This window comes from Echinops telfairi, unplaced genomic scaffold, assembly GCF_000313985.2.
Source record: "Echinops telfairi isolate 266 unplaced genomic scaffold, ASM31398v2 ScPeMD7_60;HRSCAF=208, whole genome shotgun sequence".
In the NCBI taxonomy this organism is placed as follows: Eukaryota; Metazoa; Chordata; class Mammalia; order Afrosoricida; family Tenrecidae; genus Echinops; species Echinops telfairi.
The window spans coordinates 4,714,959-4,742,189 of record NW_022103958.1 but is presented as its reverse complement, the minus strand read 5'-3'; the positions used below and the strand labels follow the sequence as shown (position 1 = coordinate 4,742,189).

The 27,231-nt window shown below is 45.6% G+C and overlaps 1 protein-coding gene across 8 annotated transcripts in view; it reads right to left on the bottom strand.

Moving 5' to 3' along the window:
- AMBRA1 (autophagy and beclin 1 regulator 1) overlaps positions 1-27,231 on the bottom strand; it is a 183,384-nt gene that overhangs the window by 81,864 nt on the left and 74,289 nt on the right. For 4 of the 8 annotated variants that reach the window (XM_045290836.1, XM_045290837.1, XM_045290838.1 and 1 more), the window contains 3 exons: positions 17,319-17,405; positions 13,330-13,509; positions 175-255 (listed from right to left, as the gene is read on the bottom strand). In XM_045290836.1, coding sequence (XP_045146771.1) covers positions 175-255; positions 13,330-13,509; positions 17,319-17,405 — 348 coding nt within the window. The remainder of the gene's footprint in view (positions 1-174; positions 256-13,329; positions 13,510-17,318; positions 17,406-27,231) is intronic. The other 4 variants (XM_004708334.2, XM_045290840.1, XM_045290841.1 and 1 more) reach the window with 2 other exon arrangements.

The following is a 27,231-nucleotide window of genomic DNA, read 5'->3' as shown; positions in this document are numbered from 1 at the left end:
CCGATGCTACATTTCTATCTTTTTAATGTGGCTCATTTCCTCCTGTGAAGTCTCTAGGTGGCAGGGCTAGACTGTGGGCTCACTAGGACAGCCCACCGACCAGACACTAGGTTGACAAATTAAATTCTACACTCTCAGAAAGGCTTCCTCTGTGGCAGACTGTCCAGCTCTTACCTGGGGACAAAGCGTCCAAGCGAAGGTGCAGACATCCGGGCATTTCGGGGAGCTCGGTGCCTAGATCTATCGCCATTGTCCCTGAAGGAAACAAAAGAGACCACAATTAAGAGTCATTTAGGCAGAATCACCTGTAGACAAACATCCCCAACCCTAAATTACATCTGAGAGAAGACCTCACAGAAATGTGTCGCCTGACCACTCAGGAATTGGGTGGCCTCTGACGCACAGCCATTTAGTGAGTTTGGTAAGGAGGGTGAGGGTTTTCTTGTGAGCTAATGTGGTCTTTGAAACCCACAGCATGAGACTGGAGTCAAGTTTTTACTTTCCAAGGCATCTGAAATGGATAGATATATCAGGGAGCTTCAAAAGGTTTGTGGAAAAATGGACAACAGAAGAAGACAACGGAATATATATACACACACAAACTAGACTGAAAAATTATAAGAAGTTTTGGGTCTGGGGACTCTTGGAGAAAGAAAAAAACCTCCCATCAATTCCATTCAACAAATGATACCTTCAAATGAACTGGTTTAGGTTCCTGGTGTGGAAAAATCAGTGATGAGTGAAAGAAAACAACCAACACAAGAAGGATCTTCTGCTAGAGACTGAAAAATCAACAATGAGGAAGAATACTGAAAAAATGCAATCCTAAATCAAGTCATTTGAGTTTGCAACAAAAAGTTTGGGTGTTCCTTTATGGACCATTAAGTTCCTCTTCTACCATGTTTCCCTCTATTATTCTGTCTGATCCGAAGGCTCCCTAGCAGACTCTCTATGGACTTGGATACAAGTGGGAAAAGATTACCCAGTACATATACAAGAGTGCTTACAAAGCCCAAAGCTATAGGAGTAACCATTATTTGAGGACGGCAAAACGTCTTGTTGATTTTGGACACGTCAAAGACTGTGAAGGTGACACATGGAATAATGTTTCTTCTTCTCTTTTTAAAATAAATCATTTTATTAGGGCCTCTTTCAGCTCTTATTACAATCCATACATCAATTGTATCGAACACATTTGTATACATGTTGCCATCATCATTTTCAAAACATTTTCTTTCTAGTGAGCCCTTGCTATCAGCTGCTCTTTCCCCTCCCTCCTGGAGATGTTTCATTCTGTTATATACAGGTCATCAAAACTCAGAATTGACTCGATGGCAACTAATGACAGCAGCAAGTGTCAGCACAAGGATTACTCATGTTGTGACATCAAATCTTTTTAACTACCCCACTACCCCATGAGGTATTATTAGCTCTGTTTTATTGAAAAGGAAACTGTTTTACAGAAGAGGCAAAGTAAGATGCCCAGGGTCACCAAACTTCTAAGTGGCTGAGGCAGAAGTCAAAGCCCATCTGATGCTGAAGCCCTTGCTCTTTCTACCACACTTCACTGCTTCCCACAAGAGAGGAGAGTGGCTTCCTGTGGCCTAGTCTACAGTGCATCAAAAGAACAATAAGCCAAAGGGCACTGGCTGGACGGAGCAGTTAATTAGCTGCTTAACCAACTTCACAAAATAAATGAACCTCCGAGAGCGTCAATTGGAACATTTTTGGAATTATCCCCTTTGATTACCTTCAAACTAATGAGATTATCTTTAAACTGGCCCTGGAACCAAGGTTAAGACAACACATTGGCTTTCACGTGGGGCAGTGTGAGTCTCAAAAGCCAGAAAGGAAGGCCTATGAGACGTTTACATCTTGGTAAAATTGGCTGCTGAGCATTCAAAGACAAATCAACACAAGGGCTATTGGAAACTGGTCCATTAAAAAGCCAGTACAAGGTCTTTATTCGCCCCCCAAGATAATGCATGGCATTGTTTTCCTTAATACCTCATATTACCTTGAATTTCTTTGAACTGAAACTCTACAGATGGAGGGAAAAGCCAGGAGGGAGGGAGGGAGGGAGAGAGAGAGCGAGGGAGCAAGCGGTAAAACCACCTGGAAAGTAAAATGGGGATTAAAAGGAACATGAGATCAGAAATTCCTGACCAATAGACCACAGTCACTGGAACTTTAAAATTAGCACAAAGCCCTGGTAGCCACATGCACACAAAACAGGAGCTGACTACCAAACAAAGTAGATGGCTCTCAAATCAAGCATACTATTGTTTTTCAAATATACCTAGACTCCAAGTACGATTAGTAAAGTACTAAAACATTTAAAAGTACAATCAAATTCATGATAGCTTTTCATTATTTCATGTCTTACAATGAGCACTAAAATTAATAGCATGTTAGATACTATGTTGAAGTTAAAAACAGTTATAAGCTTCAAAAAGGTTGAACACTAAGCCAGGAGGAACAAAGTATTGTGCAGCAAATCCACTGCTTTCTTTTACAGCCATCAGACAACTGGCTTCGCAGAATCACACTGTAGAGCTGACAGTTTGCTTCTACAAAGGCCAGAACCAAACCTGTGATCTACTCACATCTGAACAAGGAAGAGTAGTCTGTGCAGCTGAAGAGCGGACAAGGAAAGCCAGTGCACCAGTCAGCACTGCTTCGTGATGGCCAACAAGCCATGGTGACACTCACAGAGCTTAAGGGAAAAAGATACAAGAAGATAACACAGGAAAACACTTGCAGGAATGGAGAAACTCTGGAACTCCTACAACCTGTCACCAACATTTCTTCGTTATTAAACGTGAAAAACAAACGATAGCCTCCTCTCCCTGGGACCAGAACTCGGTGGTGCCTCGTTCCCATGAACAACCTGCTCTGATCAAGCACACAAAAAGAAACTCTGACCAGGTGCACAACAGAAAACTTTGGTTTGAATGGGAGAAAAATTTAGAGCAAAACTCAAATTCGTAAAGAAAGGAAAAGAAAAAAAGACCAGACTTAACCCAAAGGATAGCCCTAAGGTACTCTTTTAGCTTGGAAGTTAAGTCTCTCCCAGGGGTCATCTTTAACCAAGTAATGCATTGACAGAACACCCAAAAAACAGAACACCCACGAGAAATGGCTCTGTAGAACACTCAGCTACTTGAGACCAAAGGAGCAACATTTGCACATAGCTAAGACAGAAAGGCAAGGAGGGGTAGGGACACTGGTGGGAGGGACAGAAACAGAGCAGAAATGGGGAGAGTGCTGATACTTACACAGGGAGCATCCAATGCTATGGAACAAAACTGTGCTTGAATTGTTGACTGGGAAACAACTGTGCTGTGTAAAGCCTTCAACTAAAACACAATAAAATGTTCAAAAGAATAAAACAAAAAAATACTCAACTTTTTTCTAATTTCGTTTCTCCCTCCATTTAAACAATGGAGAGGGAGGTTAAACATGGCAGAGATACTAGGTTCATAGTGTTGAGAGATCCCTGAAGGATACACAGAAAGCTGAGAATGAGATCGGTTTGTTCAGAGGCAGCCTCGGAGGAACAGCACCAAAAAGAAGAGGTAATAATACAGGGAGTGGCGATGGGCATGCTGGTCTTCTGGTTTAACATCTTCATTAATGGTGGCAAGTAGGAGCTAAATGGCATCTCAATAAATATAGAGATGACTTCAAAAGTGCAGGAAACTCTAGCACAGAAAACTGGCAGAGAACCCAGAGTGAGGGAAAGAGGCGGGGAAAAATGAGGAGCTGATACCAAGGGCTCAAGTAGAAAGAAAATGTTTTGAGAATGATGATGGCAACAAATGTACAAATGTGCTTGACACAATGGATGGATGGATGGATGGATGGATGGATGGATGGATGGATGGATGGATGGATGGATGGATGGATGGATGGATGGATGGATATAAGAGTTGTATGAGTCCCCAATAAAATGATTAAAAAAAAGAACTCAGCGTAATTACAGAAACGTGAAACACAGGAAAAACACACCAATGTGGCGCTTGCCTGTGGAAGGAAAACAAAGACATCTTGGGGCAATATCCACAGCTGTTAAATCAATTCTTACATGGCAACCTGACTCATGCTAAGTCAATTCTGACTCGTGGGCATAGCAGAGCTGCTGCTTAGGGTTCCCAAGCAGTAAACCTTTACAGAAGAAGACTGCCACATGGCTCTCCCATGGTGTAACTGGTGGGTTCCAGCTGTTCATTTTTGTTTAGCAGTCAGGAACCTAACCCTTACACCAGCGGGGCTCCTTCCAGGGGCAACAACCAAAACCAAAAGCTCAGACCATTTGCTGAGCGGAAGAAACTATGAAAACTAGAACGGGTAGGGTAGCCAAGTTGGAAGGCAAAACCCAAAGGGCAAGTTAAGCAGGAGGAGGAAAAACAACCCTGGGTTTTGGCGCTTCAGCACAGCTCCAAGGAAACTAGAGGTAAAAGGAGCAGCCTACTAGTGACCCTCCCTACCAGTGTTTCCCAAAGTGGTTGATACTGCCCCTTGGGGGCACCAGGAAGAACCAGGGAGGCTAGGATACCAAGGTTTTTCATCGCTGGGGTGTGCCAAGTTCTTTTTCTGAAAGGAGGGTGGTAGACCACATAAGTTTGGGAACCTATGCTCTGGAGTCTAAATTTTGAAAAGAAGGGAGGGTTCTAAGATAAGGAGTTGTCAGTAAAGATTGAATTCATGCCCAGAGCGTCTGAGTGGAGTAGAAGCAAGGGGGAGGGGAAAGCACTATGGTTGGGAGAAAGAGCAGATCGAAAGTACTTCAGAACCTCAAAATGGGTGCATAAGCAAATGTGGTGAAGAATACAAGATACAGTGGCTGGGATCTTAAAGGTCTGAAGTTAAATAAGCGGCCATCTAGCAGGGAAGGAACAAAGCGCACATAGAAGAAGCACATCAGCCTGTGTGATCGCAAGGTGTCGACTGGATCAGGTACCAGGCATCAGAAGACCCCAAACAAACAAATATATTGATGCAAATGATAGGGGGTTGGGGGTCAAAGAGGAGACACAAAGTCCATCTGTAGACAATTGGGCATCCCCTCACAGAAGGGTCCCAAGGAAAGAATGAGCCAGCCAGGATGCAGCACAGCACTGACGAAACACACAGCATTCCTCTAGTTCATTAATGTCCCCCCACCCCCAACACTCATGACCCCAGTTCTACCTTACAAATCCAGCTAGATCGGAGCATGTACACTGGGACAGATAAGAGCTCTCAACACACAGAATCCAGCATGGATAAAATCCTCAGGAACAGTAATAGGAGTAACGATACCATAAGGGTAGGGGGAAGGTGGGGGGGCAGAGCGAAACAGGGAACCACCTACAACGATCTACGTATAAAAACCTCCCCACACACGGGGGCGGAAAAACAAAAACAAGGGTGAAAGGAAACAGTGTAAGATATGAAAATAATAATTTATAATTTATCAGGGGTCCATGAGGGTAGAAGGGGGGGGGGAGCTGATACCAAGGGCTCAAGCAGAAGAAAGAAAATGTTTTTGAAAATGATGACAAAAAAAAAAAAATGATGACAACATATGTACAAAAGTGTTTGATACAATTGATGTGTGGATTGTTTTAAGAGCCCCCCCCCAAGAAAATGATGTATTACTAAAAATAAAAATTTTTAGTTAAAAAAAAAAGTACTTCAATGCCACTGCCCTTAGCGGTCAGCCACTCTGTGCAAGGCTCACTCCAGGAGCTGACGGGACGCCACAAAGCCGACAGACACCTACACGCAGTGGACTGACGCTGTCTGCCAGGTGGACAGTGGAGAAAGCAGAGCCAGTGAGACCGTTTCCCTTAGAGAGAAGGCCGCATTCTGGGGCCAGTCCTCTTCAAGGAGGACCTTACAAACAAACAAAATCAGCAACGATCAGTGTGTGCAGGTCAGCTGTCACTGCTCCTCCTTCACAGACAGGCTTTTTCCAGGGAAGCCCCAGAGAAATCCTTGTCCATTCATCAGCCTGGCGCTGCCTGTGAGCCAGCAGGAAGGTGTTGGCTGGGTTATTATTAACGGCTCGCCCAGTGGCTGGACCCTGTGCCTCTCTGATGAACTCTCAGAGGAGTATTTAGGAAGGGGGAAAATAAGAGACTTTCCAGGCTAAAAACACACCTTCAGACAATCAAGCATCCCAAACAAGGACTGAACACAAGATGATGCATCCATGGAATAAGCGGGAATACTGCAGCGACGCTTCTAGATGCCCGGTAATTTAAAGGGAAGAAACACACACCTATGGCCTGCTGTCTGAGTCCCGATCAGACGGTCAGCTTGTCACTGCTCAAAAGTGACACATGACTCAGATTCAGCCTTTCTAAAGGAAGCTCTTGGAACACGGAGCCCAAACAGCCATCGTGCCCTTAACAGCACGAAGCTGACTGCCGAACATTAGACTACTCAAAAACCACCTCATTCGCGTCTTTTTCTCCTCAATCTCAACATGTCAGGAGACATCTGAGCTGGCATTCCTGACCCTGGCTGGCACTGTAACCTTGCCTTTCCCTAAGTAAGACCACCCTCCCTTACTAGGAAGCCCCAGCCTCTTCCAAACACTGGCCATCCGTGGAAGGCCCCACCCTGGATGACAGCATCTATAAGGGACACCAAATAGAACAGGTCTACCTGGAGAGCCTTTATTTTTCCAGAGGGAAGAGGAAATGTCGGAGATGGTTTGAGATAACTGCCATTTGTTAAGTTTCTTTCCCTTTTTGGTCTACCTTTTAAAGTTAATCTGCATACATTATGCAAATCAGCATACCTATTTATTTCCCCCACTGGCTGCTTAATTCTTTTTACTTTCCAATTCTCAGCTCAGTCCTAATCCTGACATGCCATCTTTTTCTCCTCTTCTGGAACCCCAAACTGTGGTATTCAGGTGTATTTTATTTGCTCAGAAAGAGTTACCAAGTAAGTGCACCCACTTCTAATCAACAATTGCAAATGGTTCTAGCTCCAAAGAGAACAAATCTTTCTGAGCAAATAAAATAACACCTGAATACCACAGTTTGGGACTCCAAAAGAGGAGAAAAGGATAGCATGTCAGGATTATGACTGAGCTGAGAATTAGAAAGTAAAAAGAAACTGTTGGCAAAGAGCTGAAATGTTGATAGGCATGGATACCAAACCGAAACCTAACTCAGTGCTATCAAATCACTTCCGACTCATAGTGACCCTGTAGGACAAGATAGAACTGAGAGCGTAACTCTTTATGGGAATAGAAAGCCTCATCTTTCTTCCACGTAGGAGCTGGTGGTTTCAAACTGTTGACCTTGTGGTTAGCAGCCCAATCAGTAACCATTACAACACATAAGCTCCTCTGGGGCTACAGGCGCCGGGCATCCTCTCCTGTTCGGAGACTTTCCACTACCTCTGTTCAGTACAAGGGAAAGCCTTCTTCAGAGGATGTTCATGCAAGAAAGAACCACAGCTCTTCTTTAAGAAACCGTTTCAAGGATGTGGGGCTGGCGGGCTGTGACCAGGGGTCCCAGCCTCATCACTGCTGTGCTAGGGGCCACTTGCTAATTCATCAACTTAGTTCAAACCCAGATCCAGGAAGGACAAAGAAAGGATGAAGGTAATATTTTAGGTGAAGAAAGAAGTCAGATGGCTGAACTCTTGTTCTCATGCAGCTCATTCCCCTAGAGCAAACTTTTGAGGCCGAAGAGCCAATCCTGTCCCTCACAACAATTTTAAAACAATTTAAAATTTTAGAGCCATCAATAAATTTTTTACAAACAAGTGAAACCACCATTATCTAAATACTACCCTTTGAAATGTTTCTATTTTACTTTGGAGCCCCAGACACACACTGAAAGAGCTGCAGTCTGCTGAGTTCTGCCCCACAGCTATTCACAAACAGCAACAGGTCTCACTCTTGGAAAGGCCATGGTCTTCTCCAGCCAATATTAAAGTCCAGCCCTTCAAACTTCTGGCTGGAACCATATCCATTACTGCATAAACTAGGTGGGCTTCCTACATCCATCGACTGACCATTGTAGTTCGCCCAGACCAAGGTTATCAGTTTGCTCCTAAAATTCACATCAAATATGGCTGCCCAAGTAACGGTGAAATCCAACCTTCTCAAGCAGGCATTCCAAGCCCTTCAGAGTTCAGGTTCCTTTCTGATCTCTCTCAAGTCAGAAACATTCCATACACATAAGCCAAGCTTCCTCAATAGGCCTTGTAAAATCCCTCCCCAAAGTCTAGGTGGCAAGAGCTAACCTTACCCTTTCTGGGCCACAAGTGAAGCATTTGTTATGAAAGACAAGTCACAGGAGTCATAGGAATTCCAGTCACAGAGAAGAGAGCAGATGCAAATACTCCCAAGGACTCTTGGCTTCACTCTGGAAATTTCTAGCGAAGAGAACTGGAAACAAGCAGACCAGTTTTACAATGCTCTCAGGATTAAAAGACTAGTGTTATCTTGGCGTCTAACTTATTTTACCCATGACTCAACCTCAAATGTGAGAACCTTTTCCAAAAGGGCAGGAGAGGAGGATCGGATTTGACTGCAGGGCAGCACCCCCTCCCCAGGGCCTCAGTCGGCTGAGGTGAGGCCAGAATGTGTGCCGACCGCCTCCAGAACGCCCACCAGCCACCCCATACATCAAGAGGACCTTTTAATAACGTCCTTGTCAAAGGGACCAGTCTTCTTTTATGAGCGCCATAAAAAGAGGCGTGCCTGCTGCCTTGGACATGTGTATGTGGTAGTGCTAAAACGTATCAAGTCAAACTACTGAGCACAGCTCTGGTAATACTCCCAATAGAACAATTTTGCCTATCTGGCCACAATATGGATTTGGGGGTAAAAGGGACCCAACTCAGCCAGGCAGAGTAGCAGAGTTAAGAAAAGAAATGGAAGAGGCCACAGAGACTTCATTTCTGGGCTGAAAGACTAGAATTCTCTCACAGGGATGTTTTCCCCTGACAGAAACCCAGCACTGCTCAGCATCACAATGCTTAATGAAGGATTTATTCTCTTCGGAGCTAGAACCACTTGCAAGCGACTGAGTGGATACAATCATCCAGAGGCAGGGACAGATGGGGGAGATGATAGTGGCTGATGTAACCCCGGAGCTTCTCCAGTTCTAACCCTTGGCAGCCAGGACTTTGCACAAGGTCTCCATCTGCCCTGGAAGGAGTCCCTTTCAGGGAGACAGAACGGGGCAGGAACCTGAGCTGGGGGTGACGCTGGCATGTCACTACTCAGGATAACTGATAAAATGGGTAAGAAAGGCAGCTGGGACAACAGCCATCACAAGGGGCTCACACACTGTCTCTTTTCCAGGCCTTAGCGGTTTGTGGGACACAGAGTTGAACCCGGGCATCAGAAGCTACCCGGCCTTTTTACAGGGTGGCAAAAGTGGAAATAAGAGTTTTCCTTGTGCTTCTTTATCATCTACGCTCCAGCAGGTGGTCTGGGCTGGCAAGCAGGCAGGCAGCAATGTCAGGGGCAGCCACACCTTTCCCCTACTTGTGAACATCTTTATGCAGACAGCAGCAAGGGCTTCAGGAGAGGCCCTCTGACAGCAGGTTGCTGGATTCCCTGTTGCTGCATTTTGATAAACACGGTGGGGGGGCCTGCTGTCTCCATCCTCGAAGCAGATAGGCTGAACAGCAGGAGGAGAGGCCTGGGGAGGCGGTCATTCAGTCAGAGCACAAAAGAACAGAAAGCTGTACCTGATGCTGACCAACCTCCAACACCATCTGCCCTAGAGCTCAATCTCGATGGTTGTGTTCATGGCGAAGTTGGGAAGGGGCTCAAATAGGGCTGCACAAGATTTTTTAATCTGTAAGGCAATAAAAGACCCTAAATATGCTTCCTTCTGTTCGCTAAGCTTAGACATGTCTGTGACTTGAGCAAGTCACAGTATCTTCTTTTAGCAAAATAGCATAGTGGAGTAAATAGTATCGCACTGAGTTATTAGAACACTCAAATCAGATCAGAAATAGGTAGATACTGACAGTCCTGGGTTACAACTGATAAGCTTACAGCAGACTTACATCAAACGTACACACAACTTGTAGTTACGAACAAACTCTGGTAAAGCCTATTATACTAAAATCCTGCGGCACATACAATGGTTCATAGTAAGAAAAGGGTATGGCTTTGTGGCACACATCAAAAAGTTACTGTTACTGTATAATGATTTTAATGATGTGATTCTTTCATGTTTCTGATCCATAGAAAGGTACACTGTATAAAGTACAAACATTGGACTGGTGTTAGCTATGAACTAAACCTAACTGTTCTGATTTATATACAAATATGACTTAAAAGAACAGATTTAGGAATGGAACTTGTTTGCAATCTGGAGACTGTCTGTAATATGTTTATGACTACATATCTCCATCCTTTACCTATCTATATCTATGTATCATCTACTAGTGTTTTCTAAGCTACAAAAGAACATCTATAGCATACATGATACCTTTTATTCAAAAATGGAAGAAAACCCATCTGGGTAACGGGGTTCTTCTCTGGGGACCATATGCCTGGTGGGAGTCAGAATGGCAGAAAGATCTGAGTTAGCAAATGACAGGAGGGTGGCCAGATCACAGTGGGCAGCAAATACATGTACCCTGATGTGCTGAGAGGATGAGAAAGCCCAAGCCAAGAAGAGACCAGCCCCTCTTGAAGGCACTCTCACTGTTTGGAGGAGCCCAGGCCACATCAAGGTTACCTGGATTTCTGCACCTGAAAGTACTACAAAGAGCAGCATGTGTGCTTCTCCCGTCACTTGTTACCAAGCTCTGGAAAAGGATTGCTTGGACATTAGTTTCCATCCAGCCAGTCCCAGCTCATGGCAAACCCAGGCACGGCAGAATGAAATGCTGCCCGATTTCTGTGCCACCCCTGAAGCTGCGTACAGACCGACGAGACTCCCTGGGTTTCCGTGGGCTAACCTGCTCTGCATCCCACCATCACTCATGGCTCCCCTGGCAAAACAGTAGTAGCTGCACCTAAGGTGCACTGGCTGGGAATCAAACCAGGGTCTCCTGTGGTGAGACTCCTCCTGCTGACAAGATTGAAACAGGCTGGTATATCTGATTTCTTACCCCCACCCGACTCAGAGCACTTACAAATGAAGGGCAGAGGAGCAAACAGCACCATCAACTGACAGCAGGAAGAGGCAGGGAAGGGGACAGAAAGAAGGAGCAGATGGTAGATCAGCAGCATCCTTCACTAGAAGACATGGACCACTAATGGTAGGGGGCTAATCCACAGCTGCTATTAAAACCAAGATTATAATCTGCATCCGCCCCAGAAGAAAGGCAAACAGCCAGGGAAGGGGCTTTTGGAAGGGTGTGCAAGATTGCAATGCCAGAACCCTAGGAGGAAAATAGGTAAGTCGGACCATGGAAGGCGAAGACAAAATGTAAACTTGGGGCGTGAAGCCAGGAGGGGTAGCGGGGGAGGGGGGGGGGGCAAGAGCAAAGGTGGGAGGAGGCAGCCTGACACAGGAAAATCAAGGGGGAAGCAAGGGGAAAGGGAGGAGGTGGGTGCAGAAGAAAGTGAAGGTGAGGCAAGAACAAAACGTTTTAAAGTAACCCAGAACTCCATTGTGAAGGACAAGTCACGAGGCGCACACAGCTCCAAAGCAGGAGCCCCACATCCGCCCCACCCCCCACCCCGTGCAGCATTAACAAAACCCGCAGGTAAGCATGCTAAGGGGGCTGGGCAGCCCGCCACCCTGCCCTCGGGTGCCCAGGACAAGCCCAGAGGATGCAATGGGCTTGACAGCGGTCCCCTGTCTAAACCTCAGTACTGGAAAAACAGTAACACCTACAAGAGAAGAGATGTGGCTTACAGGTGTCTGCAGACTGGGCCTCTCGCCTGCCCCTGTATGCATCCACCTTCCCTTAGAATGGACAGAAGGGGCTGAGGGTCCAAGACTAGCTGGGCTCAGGAGCTGGGCTGGTGACCAATGCTCACCACTCCTGCTCCCTTGGCCACACCAGACTGCGTCAGAGCACCCCCGCAGTTCTTTCACACTCACGTCTTGCTCAGACAAATAAACCCCCCTTTAGGCTTCCTCTCACTTCCCCCTATGCAATGGCTAGTGTGTTTGTCAGAGCCTCCAAGAGGCAAACTGGTACAAAGGTTGCTCCCACCTTCTGAGTCCTCTCTGTCAGAGAGCTTTCTCAACAATTACCTGCTCTGTGGCAAGATGGCTCCTGAGCTTCCTATTCAACACAACAGAGAGGAAGGCGGCGGCAAGAATGCTTCAGACCCCAGATCTGAGCAAGTCACGTCAAGGTGGGGGTGAAGGGAGATGACTGGCGGGCCGAGCTAGTCTAAATACTGACAGCACAAGAGGAGGGAGGAAAACTCAAGCAAGTACTTTCCCCCTCTCTTGTTTTGCAGGTTTGAGAATAGCAAAACACCAAAGTCAAAACAAGAGGAGAATGTCCAATTCGAAACAAGCCTGGAAAGGTCAGGAGGCAGCGGAGGGCAGGGAATGCAAAACGCAGCAGTCAGGTGGGGAGGGGCCGCGCACGGAGTAGGGAGAGGCAGGAATTAATGCTGGAGCCTGGAGCTGACAAGTGCTTTAGTTACCCCTGGGTCACCCTCCCCAAGAACTCAAAAAGCCCACTCAGCCCATCAGACTCATGTGACAGGACACTTTCAAAGACTCCGTGTGGAGGAAGGTTTAGGCAAAAGAGACCTACTGTGGTCCACAGTATGGATACCAACTCACAGCGAGCCCAGGGGACAGAGCTCCCTGCGCCACATCTTTACAGAGGCAGCTCCAAAGGCTTACTTGTAAGTTAGCATCGCTGCACTTAGCTATTACACCATCAGGTTTCTTTGAGCTGGAAGGGAGTAGAACCCCAAGAAAATAGTCTGATCAAGGATACCACGGTGGACCGGCCTCAAAGGAAAACCCAGATGATTTATTTCCTTCCTTCCCTCCCTCCCTCTTCTGCTAAGGGGACCAACCACCACCCTGCTAGCAACCCGATGCTGCCAGCACAGCACAGCATCTGAGAAGCATCTCCAAAGAGGACGGGCACCAAGGGGAGGGATATGGTGCCTAAGGAGCAGCAGCCATCTTCTGCCACACTGGCCTGGGACCCAATGGGCTGTCTCTGCCCACAGGGACCGGTGAATCAGCACTGAGACTGACAGAAGGAGGAGTGCCCTGGGCATCGTCACCCTCTGTCCCTCACCCATCCTACTGCTCATAAATAATAACTTAGGAGCAAGAATGCCAACTGTCTGGGTTTGGACAGTAGCCAACTGAGCAGCCCTGGAAGACAGGGATAAAAAGCAAGAGGGTATATACTTACTCAAAGTCCTCAAACTCCAAGTCTGCACCTTCTACGGCCGGGCCCTGGCTATCTGAGGAGGAGGAGGAGGTGGAAGACCGGAGCCGGTTCTGCTGGTAGCGCATGGAGCGCTGGCGAATACTGTCTCTCCGCGAGAGGTACTGGATCATCCTCTGGGCGTAGTAGGCAGCAGGAGATAATCTGAGAGAGACAGAGATGGACAAACACACACTAGCACTAAGCGGGGGGACTCTGAGTGGCAGTAAATCCAGCTCTCCCATGACATCTCCCCACTGAGACGAACTCCCGAGAAATGAAAAAGAAAGGGCATTTAACTCACCAGGAGATCTGTACTGCAGAACATGCTTATCAGACTAACCCCTGTGTTTCTGGTCTGAGATAAGGCAAACAGACTGTTCAACCAGCCATCATCTCATCAAGAGCTGCCCCCTCCAAAGAAGACAGCACCGGGCCTTCCTTTGCAGCTTCTTAATGAAGCCCTTCAGCTTCTCCGGACGCCCTTCACACGGATTCACAGCTTTTCCTCAATCAGCAGCCATCTTCAAGATGTAAAGCATGCCGGGACCTCAGTGATCACCCAGAGACCATCTCCTCGTTCACTTTACAGAGATAGGGAGACTGAGGTGGATGAAGAAGGCATCCACAGGCAGCGTCTTCACCAGGCCTGCTTTCACCTCTATCCAATACGCAGAGCTCTGGATCTGGCCCCTCTACTTCAAACGATCTTTCGGAACCTCTCACCCCTCCCATCCTGGCACCCATAAATATTTGTAACATGGCGAAAATCAGACAGCTTTGAGAATGGAAAGATACTCAGAAAAACAGAAGTTCTAACAGAGAAAAAGAGAATGTTTTTAGAATCTTAGAATCAAAGGCTCCAGGGGTATTGTGCAATACGGAAGCACCGCTGATTTTTTTTCTTCCACCCTTCTCAGTAAATAGTTGGCCTGGGCCTAGGTTTTCAAGCTAGGGGTTTAGTTTATCTTGAGACTCCAAGTCACCTTCCTGGTGTCCTATATGCAATTCCCCACATCTCTCACAACACTGCGAGATGAGCTCAGTCTACACACTGAGGTGAGAGTAAAACAGGAACAGAAAAACCTCTTCTGTGATAATATCAAGTGGAGTACTAAAAACATTCGGGGCTTAAACCTGCCTGCAGCACACAAGTCCACTCAGTAATTCCACCAGGAATTTTATCCTATAGAAACACACAAGAACACAAAGGTGTAGGACGTGGTTCATTTGCAACAGTGCTAGTAATAGAGGAAAACTGGGACACATCCCAAATGCCCATCAACAGATTAGATCAATTCTAGCCAAACTAAGAAACACCATGTAACTATTAAAAAGAGTAAAGTATTACTACACACTCCAAAGAAAAGCAGGGAGAAAACTGGAGAATGGGATGTATGTATCGACTATTACACGTATATAAAAATGCACATTATTATAATTCAGGATCAAGCTAAAAGGAGACACAGCAATCAAAAGTGAGGGTTCTTGGGGATCTTTATACTTAATGCACTTCTGTAACACTTGTATATACCTGGGGAAAGAGTCTATCTTGTTATTACCATTTTTTAAAAATCTGATTTGAGCTGGAAATGGTCCTCCTCAAATGGTATGAAAGTATTTACAAACATCTTGCAACTTGACCTTTTTCATATCCCCGGACATGTCCTCAGTAAATGCACTGACCCAGGCCAAAGAAGACCCTGCTGTCAGCTGCTACCAGAAAGGAGGCTGAAATGCCTGTCACCAGAGGTCTCTCTCGTCTGTCTGACCAGCCATCAAATGGAACATCCTGGGCATGCTGGCTGACAGTCTTTGGAACTCAAATGTCTGCTGTGGAACAGTATGCTGCATTTGGCACCATGGAATCCCAGTATCTATGCAGAGCAGGTGGGCGTGGGTTATGCAGATGACTTGGCCAAGAAATCAGGGTAAGAACTTCCTCAACGGGTGGGGTTCTCACTTTCCCTTTAGGACCCTGCTCCCTAGCATTGTGCAAGGATAAGTCACATAATCCTAAATTTTCAAAAGAGAAAGCCAATACTCCTAAAATTTTTCTGCTGTCTACCAATTGTACATCTAGCAGAAATCAACCAGTTGTTGGGTAAATCCTCTATCAATAAAGACTAGAAAAGAAGGCAGTAGTAGAAACGTTTCAAGCAGAGAATGAAGAAATTTTTAGTTTTGTTTTAATGATTTTGAGAAACGATCACTGAGTGCATTCACTCTTTGGTTGACAGCCTCCCTTACAAATGGGGTGGGGGTGGGGGGTTATAGGTAATAGAATTAGTAATAACAACCCTGCTGCTGCTAATAAAGATAATCCTTTTGTCGGGGGTACAATTTCAGTCCTAGGTAACCCCAATGGAGTAGTTTCACTATTGAACTATATATAAGGAATCTATAAGCTGTGAAACAATGTGTCAATGGTTAAAAATAAATCAACCAAAAAAATCCTCCTGGCACACTATTAAATACAAATACACTCATGCTTCAACCCTTTAAAGTTTTCAGAGGGAGGCCAAGGACCTGAATGCTGAGGAGAAAGAGACCTAAGACTGACCTCCACACATGGTGACGCATACGGACAGTGACGCCTAAGCGGAGAAAGAAATGAAACCACTGGAATATGCGGTACCACTCCTCTTCCTTCTAAAGAGCTTGGGGAAACCACCAGCCAACCCTAAAATGTCTCAGGTGTAAATCTCAAACGTTTAAATAAGTTCTCATGATTTCTTAAAAAACAAAACAACACTTTCCCCTTCAAAACATATTCTGTGTTAAAAGGACCAACACCACAAAGCCTGGCACTTTCTGGGAATACAGAGATCAGAGTAGGAATAAATAGTAGATTTATTCCATGAAAGAACAAATATAGAACTTTGTCTTTAGGAAGCACTGTTGAATTCTGTCGGGCCCTATAAAGCACTATTCTCTAGCAAAAAGTTCTCTACCTCTGTGTTTCAAAGTAGTTAGGGTTATGCTCAGGTCATATCAGAGGCTAACGAACTCAATGTTTAGGCCATCGTCTGAATTGTGGGCCAATTTTGAAGGCATCAATCCCAGTGGGCCCTGATCCTTGGATTCACCATTTTGGGGTACAGGGAGGGAAAAAGAGTGCAACACAGGATCTTTTCACTTGTATCACAGAGAAGATGCTCAGTACCACAACACAAATGCAGTAACGAGGAAATCCTGTCACTCGCCCGGTGGACTAGGAATGGTGTGCCAAGCTCGGTGAGCTTTCTCTGACCTTGCCAACCCCACCACTGTAAATTCACCTGTCCTTTGGTAACGCCTTTCAATGTGCTTTAGGGTGAGACGAAGTACACACTATCCCCCTTTTAGATCACTAACAGGATCAGGAAATTCAGCTCTGGCCATCCGGAGGGGCTGTCTCTATAGCCTCCAAATCCGTGCCCTTATTGCCCCTCCTCTTTTACCAGCAGGGGGGCAGTGTGGACCTGGAACTCAACTGAATTTCTTTTCTCCTCTTTGAGAACTTTCCAAATGTCTTCTAAATTAGTTTGTGAAGCAAGCACTTGAATAAAATGCAGCTCGTTTTCTCTTCCTTCAGGGAGTCAGCCTCAAAAAGTCAACATCTGGATGAACTTGACTCCTGCCTTTTAGTTATATATTCTTCACGAATTAGAAATCCTCAATTTCTCACTCAGTTCTGTTCATTGTAGGTCATCTCTCATTTCTTCCTGAGGTCCCTCCTCTAGCCCCCTCCCCCAGCCCCTTGCAAAAAGTGCCCCAAAGGAAGACCACTCCGTCATGAACGTCTGTCAGCCCAGGATTCTGTTCACTTACCTGCAACCATTCCCAATCACCTGAACCACCTGCCTCAAAAATGTACCTGAAGAGTCAAAGAGCACCAGGACCAGAGAGGCACAAAGGGGGAGTCCAACTGCGTGGCAACCCCAAGGGCCGCCCCTCCCCCCACCTGGTGCCACTTCTCACTTTGGCCTTACCTCGCTGGGTCTGGGTAAATTGGGTGCTCTCTGGATCCTGCTCCATCATAACGGGATAAGGAAATGAGGGAAGACTCCAGCAGCCTCCTAGCAGAGATTAAAAAAATGGCGATAATCCCTGTCAATTACCAACTCAGAGGTCATTCATAAGGAAACACGGGAAAGATAAACAACTTCCCCCTTCGTTGTAGCCAGCTAGCACCTGAGCTCTGTAGGTAAGGATCACACCCTTCCTACAAGCTGAGAATTGCAAGTGGTGAGGGACTGAAGAGCTTCAGAGCGCCCACAATGGCGAGGCCACCGTGTTTGGTTGGCTCCTGCTTCCCAGCAAGAATGGCAGGCTGGCTCTGGCATGCTTACTTCTACTTGCAGTGCCCCCAGGAGACAGACAGAAGGCGAAGCTGACACAACAGAGAGGGGAGTGGGACACGTGTGGCAATGAGTGCAAACCCTTTACTTAGTGCTCTGTTCCTCCATGTCACCGCAATCCACATGGCCCCGTATCTTCTACTCCATCCCACTATGCCCACACACCCCTTTTGTTTCCCAAGCAAAATAACTCTTAATAACTCACAAACTTCTTTAATTACATAATCTAGAAAGACCAATCATAAATTCAACTTGGAGTATGTGACACAAGTTTTGAGGAATTTTTTTTTTTTAATTAAGTCAGACAATATACTAAGCGGCTCCCATGCAGTTCACCCCGGGCTGGAAAGGCAGGTAGGACAACACAGAGGAGCGCCCTGGGTCTAGAAGGGAAGCCCAGCACAAGGACTCTCTCTGTTAGGCACTAACACCAGGATGCCAGGGAAGGCCTCTCTCAACTCCAAAATGCCTCAAACCATTCGGCTCCAGGGCCTGGTCAGGTGACCTTGCAAACGTCCCCACCAGGAGTGACAGACACTGGCAAACAGGAAGGCCTGTGTCCCATCACTTAGCTCCAGCAAACTGTTAGCATGCTGGAATGTGGGCTTAGCATTGCTGGCTCTTCCTATGTTTTCAGAGAAGCTGTAAGTATGGATTTTTGCCCAGAACCTCCTGATGTGAGCTAAAAATACACAAAACAAAACAGCCTGGAGGGAGGGGGAAAGGTGTGTACAAGGACCAGTTTAAATACACCTGATAAATGTGGCCCAGGGACCCCGGTTTTCCATGTCTGCCACACTGCTTCCAAACTCCAGCCTGCCCTGATGGGAACCAACCTCCTGCCACAGGACAGGATTCACAGGACGGCCTGAGAAAGTAGTGCCGGTGGCCCTATGCAGTGGCCCCCACTCAGCTCTCCCAGGAGGTTTCTGGCTCCCTGCCAGAGACCCTGCTTTCAAGCAGAGGTGCAAGAGAAGGGCAGCAGCCACCAATCTTCCCCAGTTGACTTCATTCCATTCCCTGTTATGAAAACGAATGGGCTGTAGGTACAGCCACGTGCAGTTACTTAAGCCAGCCATGGCATTTCTCCTCACAGCAAGCGGGTGGAAGAGAGAGCAGAGGTTCTATCAGTGAGGCTTGTGAGCAAGTTTTCCTGCCCAAGCTGACCACATGCTAAATGGTGCTTTTGATCCGGACAAGGTTTGTAACCACAGACTCCTGCCCTCACCCCTTAGCCTCCCCTCCTGGGACACTTTACCCAGTTCTACCACAGATGGGAGAAAATGAAAGAAAGCAATAAAACACAGCTCCTCCTCCTTTGAGAGGCTGACCCTTCAAGGAATCTACATTTACAGCAGCAGAAGAAATGCTGGATTTTGTCACTTCTAAAATATACTTGAAAAATAAAAATAAAACCAACATTTCTTTACATGTCTCAACTGGGATACATCTTACAATTGTGGGTCACCGTTTAATTGGCAGGCTTTCCCCCCTTCATAGGGTCACATACAATACAGACATATCTTTGAAATACAACAATCTCTGAGAGAGATGGCGAGAGGTACATGGGTTGGAGAGGAAATGAGCAAAATCTTGAGAAGTGTAACTAGATTCGAGACATTACATCTGCTTCTATTGGCAGTACTTTCCTCATTCCTAATGAGCGCGTTCTACAGGGATTGGGTGGGAGCTGAAGAACGGAGGCCAGATCTGGAAGCAGCTTCTTCCATCACACTGTGCTCTCTCTCTCTGGGGACTGCCCTTGATCCCATTGAGCCTGCCCTGTTAGCCTCCAAATGGCCGCCCACTGAGCAGAGGCCTTTGGCAAGGAGGATCCTCCAGAGTAACCCAAACATATCCTCCCTAAGTCCTTCTGGGAGGCCTGGTGGCACAGTGGTTAAAGTGTATGGCTGCCAAATAAAATATTAGTTGACTTCCACATAAAGGCTTACAGGCTTGGAAACCCGATGGGGCCGTTCTATTCTGTCCTATGGAATCCTATGAGTCGGAATTGGCTCAAAGGCAGGGAGTTTGTGGATGTTTAGCTTTGTTTAAGTATGTCTGCTTGGAAAGTAATCCTGGGGATTAAGTTAGGAGGTAAATACAAGGGATGGGGGTCTCTTCAAAAAGCTTATGAAAAAATGAAACTGAAAGCTAGCGAGAATTTTCCATGAACTCTCTGAAGCCCCCCACTGTGCCAAGGCAGTGGCAGTGTACAATGAGTGACAGAGTCTGGCGATGCAGGAAAGGTTGTCAGCACTAGAACAGCATGGATCAGAGAAATCTGCCTTTATGCTTCCACGTTCTAATTCTCCGACATTGACTTCCCACCTTACCCTCCTCCTATCTACATTAGGAAGTGTTCCCTTTTTTTTCCCGTATGTTAAATATTTTATTTTGTAATCAAAATAGGCAGTACAAACCAGTTAACATAACAAAGATTGATATAAATACCTGCTTATAAACTTTACAAGGAAAAATACCCATAAGCATGGTGGCCGGGCTTCAAACACGAGGCAGAGACCAGTCAGGCGGCTCTGCTTTCAGAAGCAGGAGCCCAGAAGCTGAGGGCAGGGCAGCGGGGGCTGCTCCACTGGAAGGGTAGAGTCCTTCCAGGGGTCCAACACCATGGAAAAACCCTTCTGAATGTGAGGCATTCAGACCCAGGAGGGAGGTCCAGGATGCTGCTCAGGGGCTCCTGAGCTGCTGGGGCTCCTTTGTTCCCTCCCGGTCCCTGCTTGGCCTGGCTTCCAATCTAGGGTCAGCCTGGGCCAGTCCCAGGAGCCAAACACCAACAACTGTGAGATGCCCTCTAAACCAAGAAGGCAAGATAACCCAGTAAAGCAGAGGGTCCAAAGACCCTATACAAACTCAGTCTCCAGAGAGCCCCCAAACAAGCTTCTACTGGAACATGCATCCCTTGTGCCTACTTAACTACAGAATCGGCTGGCACCATTTGCTTTCCAGGCAATACAGTGGGCTCGGCACACCCCATCTGTCTGTATCACTGCCAAGATACAACATCCAAAGACCAATCACTAGGAATAGTCTCCCTTCACGTGCATTACTAATGCTGCATAAAGTCGGTAGAGTTAACAACATAAGTAATAACGGAAGGAGTGAAAAACGACTTTTCTAAGTGCAGATGAGTAAAGAAAGAACTTGAGTTATCAAATGAGTAATCATCACTACCACTGCTAGGAAGCTCAAAGAATGACCTTGGTTCCTTGCAAACTAACTTCCTGCAGAGTCACACAGAGCTGTCATTGGGGAAACAGCACAAGAAAGCCTTATCAGGTGGCAGTTCCACACTTCAGCTCTGGCCATCAGAAATTTGACTTGATTCTATTATCTGCCATGTAATTCAGAAATGCAAAATCAGAGAGGGCTTAGAAAAGCCTCGGACAAGCTTGTTCAAACTGGAAGCTGCATTTCACTGTGACCTAAGATCTCAATTTAGAAATGGATTTCTTGTAGAAAACACGTACACCTGCTTGCCACCTATTCTTTTCTCTACAGCTTGCCTGGTTTATTCTATCTGTGGTGTCCAAGCGAAGTATGTTACCTTGATCCGTAGAAGAGCAAGAACAAATGAGGCTTTATAATGCAATAATCATAATATATTTAATACACATATATAAAGGAATCCTGGTGGCACTGTCAGGTAAGCTGTGAACTACTGCAGGTTGGTAGTTCAAAATTCACCAGTGCTCCGAGAGAGAAAGATGAGATTTTCTGCTTCTGTAAAGACTTTAGTTTCAGAAACAATGCCGGTGGTTGCTATGAACCAACTCTATAGCGGTGGGCTTTGTTTTATTTAAGGATTGTGCAAGAATCTTTAATTAACAGAGTCTGATGGTTACAGGTCTTAGAAGCTTTTTTAAAAACTAGTATATTTTAAATGTGTATTGTTGAATGGAAAACTGATCAGCTCTGTAAACCTTCACCCAGGGAGGGGAGAAAAAGGAGAGGTTGGCACCAACGGCTCAAGTAGAAAGAAAATGTTTTGAGAATGATGGTGGCAACAAATGTATAAATGTGCTTGACACAATGGATGTATGGATTGTGCTAAGAGTTGTTGAGTGCCCAATAAAATGATTGTAGGCTCTCCTGCCCTCTGCCCGTGCTGTGTGCAAACCTGGCTGTCCAGGAGGAGCTGTAAATTCCTCGTTGCAAGGAAACCATGCCAAGTGCCAAAGTGATTGAAGAGCCAGCTTTCTCGTCATGCATCCCCAGTTTCACAAATATCACGTGAGATCTTGAAGCCAAGACTCTGTGACACTTGAATATACCACAGAAGTGTCTTCTGCCCAAGACTCCTCGCACCTCTTCAGCTCAAAGCAAGAGCCAACCTGACCTAAGCTCTCCCGCGGTGACCAAGCAGCTTGACTGTGACCTGGAGACCATTGAGAACAAAGCAGAGTCCACCCTCAGCAACTTCACCAAGTACCTCCCAGCCCTCCAAGGATTTTAGGAAGGCCCTGCGCCTGACCATGCAGGTGGAAGAGCAAGCCAGCAAACAAATCGGCAAGAAATAGCCCCAGTGAGGACTGCCAACAAATTTTAAAATAATGTAAAGTTTCCCACAAACTTTTTGAAGCCTCCTTGTATATCTATCACACAACTGTCACCTGTTCAATTATTTACAGGTTTAAGCAATTACAAGAATGTGTTTGCAAGCGTACCCTTCCATGATCCATGTAGTTTTTCCATCCCCGCTATCCTCCACCCCCCACCTTCTGTATACTGACCCTAGTAACCACTAATAAACTTTGATATCTATAAAATAAAAAGATTAAAAAATAAATTAAAAAACTTTAACCCAATTCACAAAAAAGGTGTTGTTTTTTTTAAGGAAATCCAATGTTTTAAAATATATATTGAGGGGAGGAGGAAGGGAGGGGGAGGGGAAAAAAGGAAAATGAGCTGATTCCGGGAACCCAAGAGGAAAGCGAATTTTGGGAATGAGGGCAATAAATGTACAGATGTGCTTTACACAATTGATCTATGTATTGTGATGAATTGTATGAACCCCATTAAATTGATTTAAAAGAATATATATATATATATATTAACCACAACTATGTGAAATATAAAACATTAGCAAAAAGTATGATAGATCAAATGTGGTAAATCTCAACATTTGGGAAATATGAAGTAAAGTAAGGAATGTTTTTGTATTATTTCTGCAACTTTTCTGTAAGGCTGAAATTATTGCAGAATAAAAAGTTCAAAATTTTATTCAAAAAAAATGAAAGTACCAATAAAATGATTTTTAAAAATGAAGGTAGACTATTGAAAACTAAAGAGGCAACTAATCATTTTCAAAAGAACTACTCACTTTTCCAAAGGATTTCCTCAAATAAGAAGTTATCTCAATGATGTAAAGCAAATGTTGGTCAACTCCAGGCCTTATTTTTAGAAATCAAGTTCTTTGAAAGGTAATCAACCAACAAACCAAACTCTGCCATCAAGTCGATACTGACCCATAGGGACCCTATAAGGACCTGACAGAACTGCCTCTGAGTTTCCAAGTCGATAACTTTTTATGCGAGTAGAAAGCCCATCTTTCCCCATGGAACAGCTGGTGGTTTTAAACTGATGACCTTATGGTTAGCAGCCCAATGCATAGCCACTACACCACCAGGGCCCCTTGAAAGATAAGGGGAGTTATTAAAGGAACCTCACTCACTCACTGCCACTGAGCCCATTCGGACCCACAGCAGCCCTCCAGGACAGCGTAGAACTGTTCCTACCAGTTTCTGGGGCCAAGTCTTTACAGAAACAGAAAGTCTCATATTTCTCCCAAGGGTGGCTGCTAGTTTCCAACTGCTAATCTTGCAGTTAGCAGCCCAATGTGCAATCTAGTACGATGTCAAAACTTGAAATCAGAGTATCAAGCACTACAGCAATTAAGAAAACTAATATATATATTAAATCCTACTGAAACCATAAGCCAATAGGAACACAATTCAAACTATACAATTCCAGACACTTTCAGTGAAAATAACAGAAGTATTCTGCAAAAAGTCTGAAGGCCACCAGAGGGGTCCCTAGATCAACTATCCCGTTAGCAGGATCAAATCCTTTGATGAGTGTGAAGACAGTAAAAACTAGCGGAAGAAACTCTGGAACAGAAATGTTGTCGGGGCAGATGAGATGGGTCAACCAGAAGATTCCGCTTCAAAATCAATGGATTATCAGGGTTGGGGAACAGGAAATTTAGGAACCACTCTAGACAGAATAAACATGCTACTGACATGCTCCTTTAACAAGTTGTCAGAGAACAGAGAAAATCAATATCCCAGTGCAAGCAAACACGCTCAGATCCTCTCCACCGGAAACAGATAACTACCAGAACTACACTGTTCTGACAAGCTGGCTCCTGCAAGTTAAGATGCCATTTGTGCCTTTGCCTCTAGAGTCATTCCCTAGCCTAGTTCTATTGTCTGAGTGACATCTGCTATTTGAATTCAGTTGGGCCAAACCCAAACTAGTCTCTCCCTTCTGTCTGCAAAAGAAAATCCAAACAATTCAGCTTGGTGTCCAAAGACAACTTAGCTATGCAGTCAAATCTCCAATTCCTTTTCAGTATACAAGCACTATATGCGCTAGTCCACGGGTTTTCACTTTTGGGGGGTCTCATCACTCCTTTAATGATCTTAAAAAACGATTGTGGCCTCTGACATAATTTTGTGTTAGTGAATTTGTTATTGAAAAATTTTGCCTTCTCTCTAACCCTTAAACAGTGTTTAGTTACTTAAGGTTTAACCTGTATCAGTGAACATCCATGTATTTTCATCTAAAAAGCTTTCCTACACGAGGTAGTATCAAAAAGGGGGAAAAAAAAACACAGAGAAAAGGCTCTGCTGGGCAGAGCTTTCCTAGTACACATTTTTCCTGCTAGGTGAGCGTAACCAACCAGCTCTAAGTACATCCAGCAGCGTCACCTGGAAAGGCTCTCCCTGGTCACAGCAAATTTTTTTTGGTGAAAGCACTTTTGCTTTCAGTTCGTTTTATGTGGTGGTCGATTTAAGAGAACAGTGTGCAGCTGTGAAATTTTATTTCCTGCTCGGGAAAAATGCTGCAGAAATTGTTGTGATGTTGAACACCGCTACCAAGGAGAGAGCTATGGGAAAAACTCAAGTGTACAAGTGGTTTTCTTGTCTCAAAAAGGATGTAATGTTGAGTTCTGGATGTCCATCCACTTCCCGAATGGCTGAAAACATAGACAAAATTCGTGCACTTGTGCTCGAAGACTGACAACGGATCACTGAAGAAATGGGGAAGTTATCTGGACTATCTTGGAGCTCAGTTCAGTGAATTCTTAAAAATTTGAGAATGAGAAGGGCCACTGGGAAATGTGCCTCGGGTTCTGAACGACCAGGAAAAGGAGTAGAAACATGCCATGCTTTGAAAGAACAGCCCTGAAGCCCCCCAGACTTTTCCCCCAAGGTAATTACTGGTGAGAAACAAGGTGCTATTCTTACGACCATGAAAGCAAACATCAATCAAGCCATGGAAGATGCCATTGTCACCTCATCCCCGAAAAGCTCAAGTGAAATCAAAGATCAAGTTGATGCTTGTGGGCTTAAAGGGGAGAGGGGACCCCACAAATCATCACAGGTCCGGTAGGCGCAATTGTACAGCGATAATAAGTAAAGATTATAGTAAAGTCATAGAGAGCATGAGAGTTAAAGGATGGAGTCAAGTAATGGAGTCAGACGCAATTCATGGTAGCATTACTCACCTCAGCCCCGCTTGATGGTCCTCGTGGAGGGGGCTTAGCCACCAGAGTAGAAGCAGCTGCCGACCCGAGGACCGGGAAGCCTCCTTGCCCGAGAATCAGGGAGCCTCATTATTTATTGCTAACCACGCATCATATCACTTTAGGGGGATCTGATTACAGAATCATACATCACAGAAAGGGGCAATACAATTCATCCTTGAACAAGTTTGATCACTCTGGTGTCTCATACAATAAAACAATTACTATTCTGGGAGGCATACAAAACCCCTGATAGCAGACAATAACCTATGTCATGGGGAGGGGTAGCAACATAGGCAATACAATCAATAGGAGGTGGATGACCTAGGGGTGTGCCCACAGGAATGGGAAGGTCTAGGGTTACACATGTGACAACATGAGTGGACTCTAGATTCATAATGGCTACCTAACCTTGGTCATCCTTGGGCGGGTTTGCCCTCTCTGGTATCTCCTACAAGTAAACAGACAACTACTATCCTTATCAGAAGGCAGTGAGCCCTACTTAGGGTGAGTCAGACTATAGTCTGGTTGCTCTAGATGGCTGATGTTAATGCTCTAGATGGCTGATGTTAAGGAGAATAACCTCTGACCTACTTTCGCTGACCGCCTGGTGTACAGTCATACTCAAGCAGCTAAGTCTGGTACATATTATTGGGGAGACAGCTTAAGAGAAATCCTTCTGTTCCCCACAGATGCTCATTTTTTTTGTTGACGTGAAGGGTATAGTGCATTTGGAGTTCATTCCACCAGGTGAGACTGTTAATCAAGCTTTCTATTTAGAGGTTCTGAAGAGATTAGGGAACAAAAAAAGCCTGATTTATAGCAAACGGAGGACTGGTTTTGCCACCACGACAATGCACCTGTTCACGCAGCCTTCTCAGTAGGCCAGTTTTTGGCAAAAAACAGCACGCATCTCTAGCTCTACCCACCTGCACCTGACCTCACTCCATGCTACTTCTTTTAGTTTTGCAAATGCAGAGACATGAAAGGACAGCAATTTGATGAAGTAGAAGAGGTGAAGGAAAAGACAAGGGAAGTGCTGTAAGCCACCCAAACAGATGAGTTCTAAATATGTTTCCAAGATACATATGGTAGCCAACTAAAAGGGGGGGGTGGCGGTTTTAAATGGGTAGCAGGTGCACAGGGCAATAACCCACCCAAGGGGAGGGTATTTTTTATATCTCCACAAGGGGAAGGTATTTTTCATATTTCCACAAAAGAGGGACCAGACTTCAACCCAGTGCTCCAAGATGTGAATGCAACATGCCAGCATGGAGTAGGGAACCAGCGGAGAGGTCTGAGGGGCTGGCCCCAATCCTAACTATGTGGATACCTGCCCCTCCCCTCAGAAGAATTTATTTCAAGGACAACACTGAATCTGCAGGTCAGGGAGAGGGACATGTCTGATCAGAGCACACGGGAGTAAATGAAGGGGGAGGAAGAGAGAGTGGAGCACATCCTGGCCCACCAAGCCTTGAGGACGATATTCCCGCTCAGAGCAGCCGATCCACAGAGAAGACCACATGGCCGGCCCCACTATGAGACACAACACCCCTCACTGACCCATAGCTCTACAAGGGACAGCACTAAAGAGACAGTGAGGGAACTCTGCCCGATCTGATCCCACCACACCGAGGCAAAACACTAAGGGCATGGAACAGAACAGCAAGGGAAACAGGGCAACGAAGTCCCCAGGGAATACCAAAAATAGACTTTGGGTCCAGGGCTTGGCACCCCGGCACCCCAACAGACTCCACTGGAAAACACTCCTAAAGG